Raw genomic sequence first — 17,585 nt, forward strand, 5'->3', positions numbered from 1 at the left:
ACATAAATAGTAAAAGGACTAAAACGATTAAACGTTGAATAAAAAAAGATACATGGGACATTGAGACTGCACCGCGTACGTTCGTATTATAATTGATTTTACTGCATAAATTTAATAATTTTCCCTCAAATTGTTGGTAGATTTTCTTAGGAAAAATGATAAAAATAAAATAACATTTCTCTAGTAGGTACCAATATACTTATTATTTATTTATTTTAATCGGTTAATTGTCTAACACTCTAATATATTCTTAGCTTTACTCAGGATCAACAATTAAAAGTTTTTGATACAACGATCATTTTAAATTTAGTCATTCAATTTAAACGTTGATTAGTATAACAGTGTAATAGTTTGTGTAATATAGTGTATCTATCGCGTTAATCGCATTAACGAGTAAAGTTGTATTAACCGAAATAGTGAACAAAAAAATTAATCCGACTACCTATTGGTTTTAACTTCGATTTATAGACGCCGGAACATTAGTAACATATTACGTATATACCTACATCCACTTTATCTTAGTTTATATCAAAACTTGTTTGACTTGTATAATTTGTAGTCATTTCCGATCATTTTAAAAAAAAATTGATAGTAATTACTAATTATAGTAATTCTAACTGATGAAATCGTTTGATTAACAATAATCAAACATTATATAATAATGAATTGTTTTATATACATTTGATATTTGTTTATATATTATATGTATATAATTTTGTATGTATTACACATAATATATTATATTGATTGCAGTTAAACTAAATAATAAAAACATTTTAAAATTAATTAATTTTTTTAGTATTATTCTTTTTAAACATTTGAGGTATTCATTGTTTCATTAATTTAATTACGTTTATAATGATGTTAATCATTCGTTTTATTAACATCTAGCTATATAACTGGCAAAGAACAATCACTTATTAAGTGTAATTATAATCAACAAATGTAAAGGTGTATAATACATATTATTATTATAATTAAATAAGTTTAAAGTATATCTAGCTACCTACAATTATTAACTACTTATATCAATATGCACGTTTTCTTTCTATGATTTACATTCAATTTTATAAGAAATTTTGAAAATTTTACACAAAAAAAAAAATGTTTTCATACTTGCCTTAAGTAAATATTATTTCAAATGTAAGTACATTGTTTCCAAAAAAAGATATTTATTATTATGAACATTTTTTTATACGCAATTCACCGTAAATAAATTAAAACGAACATTAAGTTTCAAAATATAGGTATTATGTTATTAATAACTCTGTAATTAACAGGATAGGTTACGCTTTTATTGCGTGAAATAAAGATCATGTTAATAAGATAAATTACGAACATTATTTACAGTACTTATAATATGTCTTACATATTGGTATTTAAATTTATTTAGTGATATTTAAACATTTTAAGTCATGTGTTTCAGACCTCTAATTATTATTTATGTCTTCTATTTGTAACTTCATGAATATATAGAATATATATTTTTACATAGTAAATGTTAAGTGTGGGCGAATATTGATGCATTAAATTTAATCTTAAACCATTTTTTTATATTAAAAAAGCTGTTTGTCTTGACGGCTAATAAATTGTTATCAAACAGTTGGAAAAATTATAACTTTTGTTTTTTTTTTTATTTCTTAGATGTTTTTTTCTTAGGTAGCAAATTATAATTTATATATAAATAACAAAAATTAAGTATATATGAAAAATGAAAATATATGCCTAAATTTTTAAAAATATAATATTGGTATAGGTACCTACTTTAATCCAATGGCAATTTGTTGGTTTATAACAATATTTTTTTTTTATGTTATAATATTTATAAACGTATATAATATACGTAGCCATATATTATATGTATAAATATCACATAAGAGTTAGTTCAATTAAATTGTATACTAATTCAAAATGTTTTTTTTTGTTTCCGGTCAAAATTTGTTATTCTCAAACTCAGGACCCTATCACTGTAAGTAAACACTTTTTATACGACCTATTTCTTATTTGAAACCGTATATATTAATTATTGTTGTTTTCGCATTTTTCATCACCTGTTGTTTGACTTGGCCTTTTTCCGGATACTACAACAGAGCGTGAGTATTGGTTATATTTAGTATCTATTATAATAATTAATAATAGAATAATGGCGTGGTAAGTGACCAAACTATTTACTAAACCTATGTATTATGCAAATTAGGAATATAATTAATTTATATCAATACGTTGGAATTTTTTAATCAATGTGCTACTTAGAAATCACGTTTGAACTTCATAACTTCACTACCTATTATAATATACTGTAGCAATAATGTGCCTTTGTGTATTGTGTTCCTGTAAACGTTCTAAAGTTTAGAATTAACTATTAAGCATTCTAAGGTTTTAATGCAGAGACGGTATTTTTTATTTTTGTTGACAATTTTTAATGTATCTACCTATCTAATGATTGATATTCTCAGCAGTTTTTCTATAATTATACAACATTAACCAGAACGCGTTTTTTCCTTGGCTGCATTTACATAATGTACAGAATTATATGCATATCTAAATGACTTACGTACCTATACGGTTAGATTTTTTTTCTTCAGACATATTTGTTGACGTGTTAAAATATCGTTTTCATCAATATTTTTTTCCACCTTCGTCCACTATATGTAATGCAGTGGGAAAAAAAACTGATCAATTTCATAAATAATAAAACAAAACGATCAGAGTGGAAACATGAACTGAACAACGTTCCGGTTTAGTAGGTTTAACTGTTGATTAAAAGTATACTTGTAAACATATTCGTTGTAAAGAGATGATAAAATTAATATAGGTACACACGTTATATTATTATGCCGAATGGAATATTAACTAACTGCAAATGTACGTTTACGCGTAACACATGTGTATGTATTTTAATAATTCAATAAAAAAAAAGTTCCAAAAACCGTTCGTATATCGTGTATGTAAATACTCCCTTAATTTGTTGTGTGATTATACGGTTGTTGGATTATAATCCTTTAAAGTACAAACCGTACTTGAGCCGTTGAGCGGTTTCCGTTTCCTATATAAATCCGACAAATATACTTTGCTATTCGTAGGAGTTTTGATTAAAGCGCATTAACTTGCGAAGCAGATTAAACTTATATATTATAATATTATTATATAGTAGGTACCTATGGCCTATGACTCTGCACCCGTTGACATATTTTTATTATATTAAGGTTCATAAGGTTTTTTGAATATCATTTTGGAAAATTATTAAGCACTGTATGATATGAAAGTTACGATTAGTACAATAGTACTTTATAGTTGGCTTAGTCTCTGAATAATTAAATACCTAAAAAATGTTTTGTTTCCGTTTTTCTTATAAATCTATGATTGTCAATATGAAATATAACGAACAAAACATCTTTTTTCCCTAATCTAAAGTTCATGCGGAAAGGGAGTAACGAGTAGCGATCATATATAGGTACTCATTATATTATACTCGAGCCGATGTGTAGTGATAAGAATAGGTATGCAACATGATAAACTTGAAGGATACCATACATTATATATTTATATACATATTATACTTTATATTGATATATCAACACTTCTGTAAATTACGAAGATAACTTTGATCGTTCACGTTGTGTATGTATACTATTTTGTTTGTGCACGGAATTGTGTACATTACAACAGTAGTTGGGTATAGGTCTATATAGAGTGAACTAAATCCTGTCCGTGACGACAGTATCGCTGACGTCCAGATTTTAAGTCCAGTTTATAACCAGTAGTAGGGACATAATATATATTGTAATATTATTATTATGTAGTAGTAAAAACTATATTATAATGTATAATGCATATTATTATACATGTATTATAATACACTACACCCGCGTATTATAACGTGTCCGCCGATGATCGGCCGGTTGTCGATCGTGTAGATATGATTTCAGGTGGGTTTTCTAATCTTTCGGAATCTCTATCGTTTTTGATATTTAAAAAATATTTGTTCATATATATATATATTAAATGCGTGTGTATATTTAGAACGTTATCCGGCCCGGGGTGGCCATTAATTCGGAGCACATAATATAATATACGCGATGACCGGCGTATCTGTATCTGTACCTATATAATATATAATATTATATTGTGTATAGGAACGGATAATACCCTATACCTGCAGTAATGTACTTATATACTGCACCGATATTATATTTTATTATATACGAATAAACGCGTACAAACCATTGTAGCGTGCTTTTTTTTTGTATATATATATTAAAAAAAAAATTATAAAATGTTCTCCGCGATCGAACCGTACGATAGTGTCCGCGGGAGGACTATTAAGAAATAACATAATATTATGTATACCTATGTATACGTATTATATTTTTAATATTTTTTTTTTATTTTCCCCCTTGAAATTTGTTCCGCGAGCGCGCGCGTGAGAAGGCGTCCGGCCGGGGGCCTCGGGGGAGAGGGGGGGGGCTGCGGCGTCGGGTGCGCGTCTATATAATATAACCGACAATTAGAGCGTTAATACGACGGACGGCCGAGATTGCCCAAGGGCTGCCGGCCGGCCAGGGATGGTATTCGGTCAGATCCGTCGTGCCGATAAGAGGTGATGTACGCATATAATATACGAAGCCACGGAAGCCGTTTCGGGTCGGATGAGGAAAAAAATTACTCCTATATAGTATACATGTAATATTTATATGTATATGTGTATGTACGTACGTATATATGTATCTATGTATTTATGTGAATATGTGTGTATGTGCATGTGTGTACGCCGTCGTAAGTATACTACCCGCCGCCGCAATAACTCCCTCCGGGTCTAGGTTCATGCTAATGAGGACACCTGTCCTAATAAAATTTACATTCATTTTACATAAACATTTTTGTTTTTTTTTTCACGTTATAATAACCGCGTTTAGAAAACGTATAATACACACACGCGCATAATGTGTGTTTGTGTGTGTGTGTGTGTGTTGATATTATTACTTTGTTGTATATTCTCGCGAGAAATTGTTGTATAACAACGGTTTATATATTATATATACCTATGGTATATAATATGGTGACTCTTCAAATGTCATCTGTATACAGCGCATATGTATCAGTATAACTACTAAGTACCAACTAGTAAGTATAGTAATAGTACTATAGTATTTTTTGTATTTATTTACACGATACTTTCAGTGTACCCATGATGTACGGTAGCTGCAGCAAATGTCACGGTTGACATTTTCACCGATTATAAAAATGAGAAGAAAAATAAACAGCAAAGTAAATTACACCCACTCGGCGCGATCGAAATTAGACGTGTTCGTATGTACGAGTGTAATGTACGTATACGTATGAAGACATGCAGTCGTGTCCTTTATTGCAGCACTCGTACTAGCCGAGCTAGTAATCATAATATTGTGATGGTGGTGATGATTATGACTGTATATTATATTGTGCGTATACGTCTTGTTTATATAATATAAAATAATAAATGTCAGATATCCATACTACATGCGTATATATATATATATAATTTGTATTCGTCGGTGTCTTTCCGCTCCCTCTTGTCGACGCGATAAAGCGCTCTATTGTGTAGTGATTAACATACCGGAATTCGTTTTCGTTTAAAAATAAAAGGATTCTTACGTTTTAGTACTCTAGCGTAGTGTAATAAATCATTCGTAATTAAGTGGTATTTGCGACTTACAGTTGTCCACGACGCGTCCCCGCGAGAAATTCGAAAAATCCTAATCATTTTAAAATCGTCCAAAAATATTTCTATTCTATAGAGTCCGCACTCTGTTGTGTGTTATTCGGATATATAGTATACACTCAAAATACTCTCACAGAGATAAATGATTTCAATATTTATTTATTTGTTATATTTATCCAGTCTTGGCACTATTTTAACCATTTATTACTGTATAAGTATATAACTGCAATAACTGCTCAAGAATATTACATTTTATTGTATTTTAGTATTTGTATTTCACACGGAAAATACAAAGCACTTACAGTTACTGGAATCGAATATACTATTAATTCGTACTTGTTTCGAAATGTTGTTCTATTTGAGTATATAAATCGACTTTCATGGTATATTTCAACTAGGTTTAACTTAATAGTATATATATTAAACTATTTAGGTCGTTATTCTTAATAATTGTTGATGTTTACAAAATTAAAAAGTCCTTAATAGCAAATTTACTAAAATATTCGTTGAATTATTAAAACATAATTATCATGTATTACGTATAAATACAATCGTTAAATAGATATTTGAACATAATAAAACTATAATTACTATACTAACATGTTGATAAAATTATGGAAATTTACGCAATAGAAAAGTATATATTCGCGGTAGTAATAATAGTTTACTTGGACATATATTAATTATTAATTATAAGTACACTCGAATGTCGAACAACTACATTTTTCAAAATATCTTTAAATATATAAATATAAATATTTTCAATTGTATAATATAGTTATATCGAAAGAGCACAATAATTGAGTATCTCTCGCGTTGTTTGTACAAATAAAACTTTTCGTTACTGTTTTTGAAACGAAACAAGTATAATTTATGTAGAATGTTGTAAATGAATTTGTCAGTTGCAAAAAAGATGGATCGTGTTTTTTATACAGAAACACACGCACACACACAATACTATACATTGCATTGCCAACATTTCATGCGTATATGAATAACCGAGCCGTAATGATGGATTATAAGATAATTGCTCGGGATATATAAAATTAAGACGAAAAAAAAAAAACCAAAACAGTATAGGATATAGTATATAAGTATATTATATTTGTGTAATATTTTTTCGAAATGTATAACCGCCCGGTCGGTTGTCCGTCCAATTAATTTTTTAGAAGCACGGGAAAAAAATAATATTATATATATACAAACAATATAAACGTGTATTTTCTTTCGCTTCTTATTTTTCCGTGCCCCGCCGCCGCCGTCACCAAAACATTCGGAAAATGCGGTGGTGATCTTTCACGATGCAGAGCTCGCGCACGTTTAGAATACGAAATGATAAGCAAACTTACAAACGAGTGCGCGCGTGTGTGTATTTTTTCGGTCATAATTTCTGAAGAATGTGGTTTTACAAACGCGCATACGCGCTCGTGTATTTATATACTATAATAATATATATAATATATATGTGTACACGTAATATTTACATACCACGTTCTCAGCGTCTACACACGTAGGCTAAACTTTTTTCGGTAGGCGTCATCGTTTCTGTATATGGCCGAGGTAAAACAATATATATAAATGTTGTGCGAGTATAATTTTTTTTTTTTATTATTATTATTTATATTTTTTTTTTATTTTTTATTTTTATGATATATGTTTCCTCGGGTTTTCTACCGTGGTGCTCACCATAATTCAGATCCACCGCACAGATATCCGCGTATAATTTATGTGTGTTCAACCAACACGGTAGCCTACGAGACATGCGTGGATATTACGGCGTGGGGCTCTTATCACGAATCGAGATTTTTCGACGTTGTTTGAAATTGGCTTCTAAACACACACACACACGCACACACATACATATGAGTTTATTTTATATATTATTATCGTATAATACACATATTACATATATGAGTGCGCATGTGTGTGTAATAATAATAATTTTATTATTATTATACGACGCTCGTATATATACGATTATTGCGTTCGCGGCGCAAGGGATGTCCTTAATTTTTGTTCGCCCGAAATTTATGGGCTCATGATTTTTGGCGCTGTCGGCCCGGAACACGGGTGCCCGTGGCGTATATAGATAAAGATTTTAGCGACATAAAAAAAAACTTTATGTTTCCTAAAAATATCTAAGACTTTTGTATTTTATTTTTCCGACCATAATATAATAATGACGTTCCCAGAATAAATTAGAAGTCGCTGGTTGTATATGATGTTTAAGAAATAAGCGCATAGGCTTTAAAAAGCCCACGACATTTTATGTAAAACAAAAAAACGTACTGCTTCATTTTCATTTATATATAGGTACATACATAGCAGGATTCGATTTCACTCCTTATTACTAATATTTTTTTTATTAATAATATTGTAACGTTATATGAATATCAATAAAATATATATTAAGTATTTAATCTAAAATAAATTCCAACATAATCGCGTATTTGGTGTATGATAAAAATTCCATCGAAATTATATATTTAGACGTAATAAACATATTTCAAAGAACGAACAATTTATTAGTTTATAAATTAAAATGTTAAAACATGTATTTTTTTATGTATAAAATATGTACTTTAGTGTGCACATAATTCAAAAAAGACATTTATCAAAAAGAAAAATGTATACATTTTGAAAGTTTGTATACATACATCATATTATTATCATTAACCTACAATCATTATTATCTCCGTGTTTTTATAAATGTGTTTTTGTGTCTTATAATTTATATTATATTGTATATGTATATAAATATATAATGTATATAGTTCCTTTATTAAGTGCTACACTCGACGGCAGTTATGGGTTTTGAACATCAAATTGCCGTATACTTAAAACAATATAATAATATCATAATATTGGATGTGTATTATAACTAATTTGTGTAATGTGTTTTGTTCCATGTGGACGACTCGCCCGTTCCCGAATGAATTCGGACATGCAACCGTATCTACCACAGTATGTGAGTATTATACATCCATAATATATTATTCTTTAATATGACTTATTAGTTTAGTTTTTATACCAAGTATAATAATGTATATAATATGGTTTAATACAAATACGATATTATTATTATTATTATTACCATACATACCATTATACCATATACGTATACGCTGTGAGAAATTTAATCAATTGAAAATGCACACAATCACGTGGCGAGGGAGTGAGAAAGAAAAATTTCTACCCGTACCCGAGTGGCGACCACCGGAACTTTGACCGACAGTTTCCTCACATACACCGACGCACTGTTGAATAATGCTAATTAAAATCGGCCTGCCATTGTTTCCAATTAATTATCATATTTGTATAATATGAGTTAAGCGTATTAAACAGTTTAATGCGATACATCGTGCAGGTATATATACAGTCGTCGTATGTGTGAGTGTGGGGGAGGGAGAGGGTTTGATTATCATATATACCGTGTCAGGACGTGTTACAGTTTATGGGTTGTTTTCGTAGGAGTGCAAGCGCAGACTTGTAAAGTTATTGGCCTAATGTAAAACACCCCCGCCACCGACATCCGGGTTCATGGCTTTATCCGGCACGTGTTTTGTGGTCAGTGTAAAATAATAAATATTTAAAAATGCATATTTCGATAATATTCACACCAGCCGTATTATAAAGTGTTAAGTGTAAAGGTACAATATACCTAATGCATAATATTTATATGTACCTACATTAATGTTATACAATATGTAGATTGGTACAGGTAAATATGTGTATTGTACTATATGGTATCAGAGCTATCATACTATCGATATTTAGTGGCTTAAAACGTACCCATCGCTTTTACCCTAATCTAAGTTGCTATACAGAGTTTCAATAACGTGTTTTTAAGAGAAATGAAGAATACATTTCGAGAAAAAAAACTATTTTTGGTACTCTGGCAGCTATATTATATGCGTGACGTATATTTATTGTTACATGCCTGTATAATGTGCACTATAATTTAATTATTATTTGGTACTCAAACATAATGGTTGTTTTAAAAACAAAAAATTTAGAAAACAATCAAATACAATATAACCCTATGTGGTTTTTTATAATATGTATACCATATTTATAAGATGCGTTCAACCGATTGCTTAGCGGTATATATTGTTGGTTACAAATACGAACCGATATTTCATTTATTGCTTACACGTATAGTATTTCCACACATATAAAAATAATTTTATTTTTGTTGATTTCCTTTCATAACATCTCACTCATTTTGTAATGGAGTTCGACTTTAACGTTCATTAAAAATTATTATTTTGCCCTCAGCAGTTTTTTACATCACGATATAATATGTAATTAAAATGTGTTCTCTAAAATATGCAGTTTGTGCGATATATTTTACTATAATTTCCGGCAATTTAACAATAAACCTTTAGATATATAACTATATAATATAATACCTTATATCCTTATACCTTTATCACTATATAATATAATATATAGACGTGTATTGTATATATAAATATATGTGTATGAATAACTATGTAAAACGTACCTATGCATTACAATTTTAGATTTTATTATAAATATAAAATAATTGAAAAACTAAAACAAGTTTATGAAGAATAGGTATAGCTATACGTTTTAATATATTCAGAAATATTTTTTTCCATACAAAAAAATCCAACAATAACGTGAAGAAAACATTTTTTTTTTTAGAGTACCTACATTTTAAAGATCACAACTAATTATTACTGTTTAGACTTATTGTAGTACGACGAAAAATTAATGAAATAATTAATGCCCATCACGATATAATTTTCCAAAATAAAACAATGTGGTCATATTATATTATCATGGGACAAAAATTGAAGTTTATACCTATGATGCCACGTGGGCAAACCTTTTTCCGGGGGACAAAATACACTCTGAATAATAATATAATCGCAATGATATGTGTGTGCAGGTAAAATTATAATAATAATAGTATATTATGAAGTAATACAGCAAACGAGCAGGGTCATATTAATATGCATGCCGCCACCACCACGGTAGCCGTTGTTATAAATTCCAGAGTTTCCACCGGTAATTGTCTCTAATATATCCCCCGGAGTAACCTATTTATTGCATAAAGGATGCATTATCACCTGTTATTTTTTCTACCCCGCCGCCCGTTTTATGAAATCACCTGTTACTACAATTAAAGTCAAATTCGATAACTCGTTATTAAAAGTCATTAAGAAGCGGACGGTTTGCATTTTCTACGACGGCCGTGCAGGTGTCTCGAGTTGTCTCGTTCAAACAAACAACCACAAAAAAACAAAAACCGAAAATGACCACTTGAAATAATTATATACCTACCCGTACATACAGTATGTTTATCTTTTGTGTAAATCACCGTGTTTAACCTTATGACAATATTTGATTTTTCCGTGCAAAAAAATTACTGTACACATAATTATTATTAAAACGTCGTTTATTAGGTCGTATTTTTTTTTTTTTTACTTTCACACCTCGCCTTTTCTAGTTACAGCTTTGTACACACGGAAAACTAAATTTGGTTGTAGTAAATAGTTAGATAATTTTCAGTTGGCGTAACGAATTATTTATAGTTGTGTCAAACAATGGGTGTCGAAAGTACTGCAGTACACTAAGTTTGTGACGCTGCACATCCGTAACGTACATATTATTCATTTTTAAAAATCAAACGTTATTTTCATCGATCGCTTTTGTTTGCGTACCCTTATATTATGTATACTTTTTATACTATAGCTGTGTATTCGATATTGGAGCCGATATTCGTTAGCCCGTACAATTAGTGCCTACTCAAGAATGATTTTCGATTATTTTTAGTACTTTATGTACCTATAACCAAAAAAAAAAAAAACGATACCTTTCTGAAGGCCGCTAAAGCACCTGCCTACCATCAGTGCCTGTATAATAGTGACATATAGTGTATACGTGTGTATAGTCGTGCAAAACTTAAAATACTATTCTTGATTATTGATTAATGTTATATTCTGCCAATATACTTCGCCAGTCGCCACGCTTATAGCAAATAGTAGAGTTAATAATATAAACGAGCAACTACAGGATATAAAATCATATTTATTCATCGTGAATTCTGTTGTATGTACATGAGAGTTGTTCCCATACAACGTTATATATAGGTATAATACTTATGTGCACATTTCAAAAATTGCATAAACTATAGACTCCATATCAGTTTGTGCATATTTAAGTTATGCAAATGTTTTCTACATAATATCTGTTATACTGGTCGTTGTCAAACATGAATTGTATAATCGTCATTTTTTTGCAATGTGTTAAACATTTTTTTAATCAGTCAGTACCTACGTGTTTGTAACGATTTTTTCAACGTCAAAATATATTTCTACCCCCTAATTTCAAGATTTTCGGATGGAAAAATGATTAAAATCCGTTTTCTAAACACATTTACATAAGTTTATAAACTTATAACTGTTAAAACTTAGACGCGTTCACTGTACATTTTAAATACCCGAAAGACATTTTGTATTATATTATAATATATAATGTGCATATTCTATAATTTAATGTTCTAATTCATATGTCTAGTGTTGTACACTTATAGAAAAAACACATGTCTTTAAATTAAGAAATGCAAAAAAAACATCTGTCAAAAGACATAATATTATTCAGCTCAAGCTATCGTTATTTTAATATACATTTTACATAATATGCATACGCACTTACCACACGGACTAGAGTATCTGTTTTTTCCGGACAACGGAATAATACTTCCGTACCCGCATAATATAATATATTATTTTACCTATCAATTTTTATTGTGGAGTGCACACTGTACAGTCCCGGAGATTCAACGTATTTTGACAAATGCAAAACATCAAATTGTACGCAGGTTTTAGGATACAGTTTTCCTTTGACAAAAGGTATATTTCAATAAGTAGGTTCGTATTATAAACGTATACATTGTGCGTATACGTTGATACGCGTCATCCTTTGTGGATAATTCGCCGCAATATACGGTAAACATTTGAAATTTTCGATTCGCATCTCGTGCGGCGGCGTCCGCTAAATATATTTTTTATACACACACGCCGCTGCAGCGTAAACAATAATAATATATACCTACCCGCGGTGTGTAATCTTATTATTAGGTACCTATTATTATTATATTTCTCCCGAATCGTTGACGAATAATAATTTCGGATAACCGCGTGTCTAAGTGTGCCGCGGTCGCTTTCATGTGTGTACAACATAATAGATCGCGGTCTTAGGTACCATAATATGCGTATATTGTGATCGACAACAACACCCGCGCACTGTGTCGTGTACGAATTGTAATCCCGTCGAAACCTCAGCCCGCCGCACGTTACTGCGTATAATGCAGACGCGTATCGTATCCGTCGTCGTACATTTGAAGACCGTCGCGCCGATGTCCCCCATTTATATAATATTATAACAACTCGTCGTTGCCCATTGTCGGCGCCATAATATTATATTATATCAGTCTTTGGCCGCGACACACTTTTGTTCGTCAAACGCCGCGGTCCGTGTGTGCAAAATCCGCTACCGAATGGAAAAAACAAAACAAAACAACCCCTATAGCTCTTTTTTTTCTTTTACCGCGCCGAGTGTCATCGCGCACGGGGCGCTGAACTCCAATGGGGCCGCCGCCGCGAGGAAACGAAACTGACAAAGGTTGTACTTGATAATATGTTATATACAGGGGCACGGTGCGCTGTAATTCGCGTCGTTCCCCTTTGAGAAATCTCCGTTTCGTTAAAATGGTATAAAATCCGCTTAAAAAATTATGCCCGTCGTTTATTGTGTCCGTACAGCATGTACACTATATCGTCTCTCTTGTATGTGTGCGTGCATATTATATATACATATGATCCGATGCCGCAACGAGACCAGTTTGCGGAGGAAGCAATAAACCACCGCGCGTTCAGCCGGTTATCTCTCGGCAGTCGGCACTCTATTGTATATATTATATATACACTGACGCACAAGTATATGTGTGTACTTACTTACGACCGACCGTCCGCGGGGATAAAAATCGTACAGATTTATCGGGCCCGGTCCGTACAGGTACACAGGGCCGCACTCGATTTATTGAGATCCGTTCAGGTCTTCGGGAGGTCTGCGCGAATTGTGTGCGACCGCATACACGCGTACGGATGTGTGTACGTGTGTGTGTGTGTGCTTGTGTGCTATATGCACTATGGTCGTAACTTTAGCGATTCGAAATTCAACACCGAAAATTGACCACCTCGTCGTCGCCTAAATTAAATATAAATTACGTTTTTTCCCCCTCGTAATGCAGTGCAAATATATTATTTATACATACTAAACATTAAACCGTGTTGGAAATCGTACATCGTGTATAGTATATAGGTACACTTGCGGTTGCGGACATGGAAAAAAAATTAAGTGTATATTTTTAATCGGATATTATACAAACTGTAAAAATGTTACGTGAACGTACCCCATCAATCGGTGTTTGAATAGGATGTCAACGCACTATTTGTTTTCACTCTCTGGCCCACGCGCAGCGTAGACATAATAGGTACCTACATTAACTCAGAATCATTTTTACTATGTTTTTTAAGTTATCTTAGAGTAAAATCACCCAGTACAGAAAAGATTGAGAGTAATATTTTGAGGGAATGACATCAATTTTATATTTTATTGTTATTTGACTTTGTATTCGACTTTTAAAATAAACAAAATAATGTTATACATTTAAATTATGTTTAAATATTGTTTTGAGACAATATTTAGACAAATCGATATGACATTCCCTCAAAAATATTATTCTCTATCTTTTTTGTAATGGGTGAACTAAGATTACTTAAAAACATAGAAAAAATGATTCTGCGTAAATCCGTTTTTTCTATGTTGCGTGTTGGCCAGAGAGAGAAAACAATAGCGCGCTGACATCCTCTTAAATCACACTATATTCTAATATCGTACGATAAGATTCGAATGCATTTTTCTTTTTCGGCGCGTACAGATGTGTATAAAGTAGGTACACAATAATATTCTCGACGAGTGCCGACAGCGTTTAATGGTATTTAGTTGATTATATAATATTATCTGTAAGCATGTCGACCTGTAGACTTTAATTGAATTTCCTAAATAGTCGTATTTTGCGTACCGTGTGTTGCTAAGACGTTTTAATTATTCGAAAATATTTCATTACTCAGCGTAGTAGCGTATGCTGCGCGACGACGGCGGGTATACCCGCGTGTGACTTGTTGCTCGGTGCGTTTAATTGCACTCGCTTTATAGAGAAAACTAGCTGCGTATAAATTGCATTTTGGGGGATATTAACGGCGTGCAATTTGCTACAGATGATAGCCATGTGATTTACCGGCCGCGCTTAATTGTGCGGGTGAAAAGCACACGATGCAAATGCACATTCAAACCGCAACAGTGCAGCTATAATATAATATACAACAGGAAGCTGTGTCGGGTGCCATAATTTGTACAGCCGATGCATTTTAGGGGTGTAAGAATTTAACACTATGTATCGCGCGTTATGCGCATAATGCACACAATTTATTGTTCACGTAAGGGGTGTTACTGCAAATTTAGTATTTTGAGATTCGTTTTAAAACGTCTAATAAATCTCAAATTAACTTTCTATTGATATCCTAATTTCAAATTTAATATAATATGCATCGTATTTCTCTGTACTCCATTTCTGCTAATTGTCGACCATAATATACAATGTAATATGTATGCATTAATTATTAGCGTTGATCAATATAATATACATAATATCACATATTCTTTTCTTTTTTTTTTCATTTATCAACCCGCGGCAACTTAGGCCATTGGGTGGTTTTTAACTGTGGGGAGGGTACTGTAGGTTTAACACGTGTGTTTGTTAGTTTGGTAGGTTTTTTAGTGGGCACCCGTAGGCATCTACCATGCCCGGACACCATGACTTGCCCGAAGAAAAATGCCGCCCGCAGCCGAGGTTTTGAACTGGCGTCGGTGTGCGTCGTAACCGACGCCTAAGTCCGCTCGGCCACTCCGTCCCCCAATATTACATATTGTAATAACTACAATTTAGAACTGAAAAATCATTATTCAAATAAGCTATTTATGTCGTGTGTTCAATTTTTCTCGTACATTTAACCAGTTTATTGCTATTAAATATTTTTTTGGTGAGGGCTCTTGGTGTTTCATTCGACGAACCCTGCATCTGACCCAATTTTTCTGGTATCTGTCCTAGAAGTTTTAAATTCGGATGGCTCGTGTAATATGAGGTCGTGTAAGTGGTGTGACTTTTAATAGGCATCCTGGACCTTAGTGATTCGTCGACAAAAGCGCGTCTAGGGCAGATATCAGCCTTTGCCTTTGAGTCAAAATTACACGGTGGAGGTTTGTAACTCGCCCGGTGCACTGATGTCGTTTCCATCGGTTCCGGCGACACTTTGTAGGCACTCGAAGGGCGTCGCCAAAGTTTCGTTGTAGCGGGGCGGCGGTACGCGTTACCTGTAGTTGTCTCGGCTTCCATTGAAATATGTACCAGCGACGGCCGGCCGGGAGGGGTGACCGGTCGAGCTGTAAAAATTAATATTTTCAACATTTTACCAGTGACATTACACGTTTGACGTCTACGGTATACATATTATATTATAATATTATTATTTAAACTTTTCGGAAACCCACCGTATCCGCCATCCGCGTATCTATCTATATAGATACCTATAATATATTGTATACTATTGCATTTTTAACAACTTTTTACTATATGCGACGTATATATACAAGATATTTATACCAGCACTTACCGCCCACCACCATACCGTAATGTTAATCCATAATCTTCTATTTATTAAAGTTGTGGTTTTTAAAATTCATTGACCATATATATATTGTATATTATATATTATACTGAAAGACCACATTTTCGATATTTTACGGCATCTAAGAATTAGCGATTTCAACAGTTTTTTTTTTATCAAATAGGACCTCTAGCTTATCTATATCCATTGTTTTATTTATTTTTATATTAAGATTTGAAAGAATTATAGTTATCGATAAATTATGTATAGACATAGGTATTCAACATAATATTCAATTTGTATTCTCGAATCATCATTTTTCTCGTGTACCTATATTCAATATTGCAATAGGTCATAATATAATAATATATACCCTACTCGAGTGACGGTAACACGGTGAATAAAGTAAATAATATTATGTACATATAAAGCTGTTCAAAATTCTCATAAAATATTGATACATTTCATAGATACAAGAAAATAATGTCGTATACTCGTATTATATATATATATGTATAATATACTTTATTTACTTCAAACGATTAGAGTTAACACGTTTTTTCCTGAATCGTATATTATTCTATATAAACATGAACCTAATGAATGTGTACAACTAATGATCATATGCTTCCCGAGTACTCTGTGTGGGAGGTGGGGGGGGGGCTGTTTTGTACTGGATTGCAAACGAACGGTATCGTGAAGAACGGTATTGTCGACTAGCTGACTTTAATTATTACCGCGGTGCAATCCGTCTTTTACTGGGTAATGCATTTGGTACGACGTGCAGTGGAAACGGTCAACACCGTCTCCGGCCAGGAACCCGTGATCTGGAGGTGGCTTCGACTTAATCGGTTCCTGTGGGTCTCTCCAACGATATGCTTCTCGGTGTGCTGTGATGACGACCGACGGAGCTAGTGACCGTTTAACAGGTGTCCGGCAGCGGCGCACCGGCAACGGGAGCGGGAGCGGCCGGTAGGAGGCACTGTGCACGGTCAACTGTTCCATGGCCGCATTGACCACGATCGGAGCCATAATTTTCAAACGATATAATATTATAATATGACGCAGCTAGTGCATTCATGCAATGGCAGTATATTCCATATAGATAGGTCTGAGTCCCTAAT

The 17,585-nt window shown here is 32.4% G+C and overlaps 2 protein-coding genes across 3 annotated transcripts in view; one reads left to right on the forward strand and one right to left on the reverse strand.

Annotated features, from left to right (window-relative positions):
* Positions 1-2,129, forward strand: part of LOC132941049 (ankyrin repeat domain-containing protein SOWAHB-like) — a 57,901-nt gene extending 55,772 nt beyond the window's left edge. For both annotated transcript variants that reach the window (XM_061008898.1, XM_061008897.1), the window contains 2 exons: positions 1,958-1,969; positions 2,091-2,129. In XM_061008898.1, coding sequence (XP_060864881.1) covers positions 1,958-1,969; positions 2,091-2,114 — 36 coding nt within the window. In that variant the 3' untranslated portion in view covers positions 2,115-2,129. The remainder of the gene's footprint in view (positions 1-1,957; positions 1,970-2,090) is intronic.
* A 13,644-nt stretch (positions 2,130-15,773) lies between these two features.
* On the reverse strand, positions 15,774-17,493 carry LOC132940930 (uncharacterized). Its single transcript, XM_061008732.1, has 2 exons — positions 17,199-17,493; positions 15,774-16,237 (listed from the first exon to the last, which is right to left on the reverse strand). Exons 1-2 carry the CDS (start codon positions 17,491-17,493, stop codon positions 15,774-15,776), a joined length of 759 nt encoding a protein of 252 aa, XP_060864715.1.
* Between the last annotated feature and the right edge of the window lie 92 nt (positions 17,494-17,585).

Source organism: Metopolophium dirhodum, chromosome 3 (genome assembly GCF_019925205.1).
Source record: "Metopolophium dirhodum isolate CAU chromosome 3, ASM1992520v1, whole genome shotgun sequence".
Lineage (NCBI taxonomy): Eukaryota > Metazoa > Arthropoda > Insecta > Hemiptera > Aphididae > Metopolophium > Metopolophium dirhodum.

What these genes read in the sequence shown, in the direction of transcription:
- LOC132940930 (XM_061008732.1), bottom strand. Translation starts at nt 17,493, where the DNA reads ATGGCTCCGATCGTGGTCAATGCGGCCATGGAACAGTTGACCGTGCAC. An exon ending in AAAAGACGGATTGCACCGCG is followed by an intron (nt 16,238 to 17,198) that starts GTAATAATTAAA and finishes TAATTTTTACAG; the next exon opens with CTCGACCGGTCACCCCTCCC.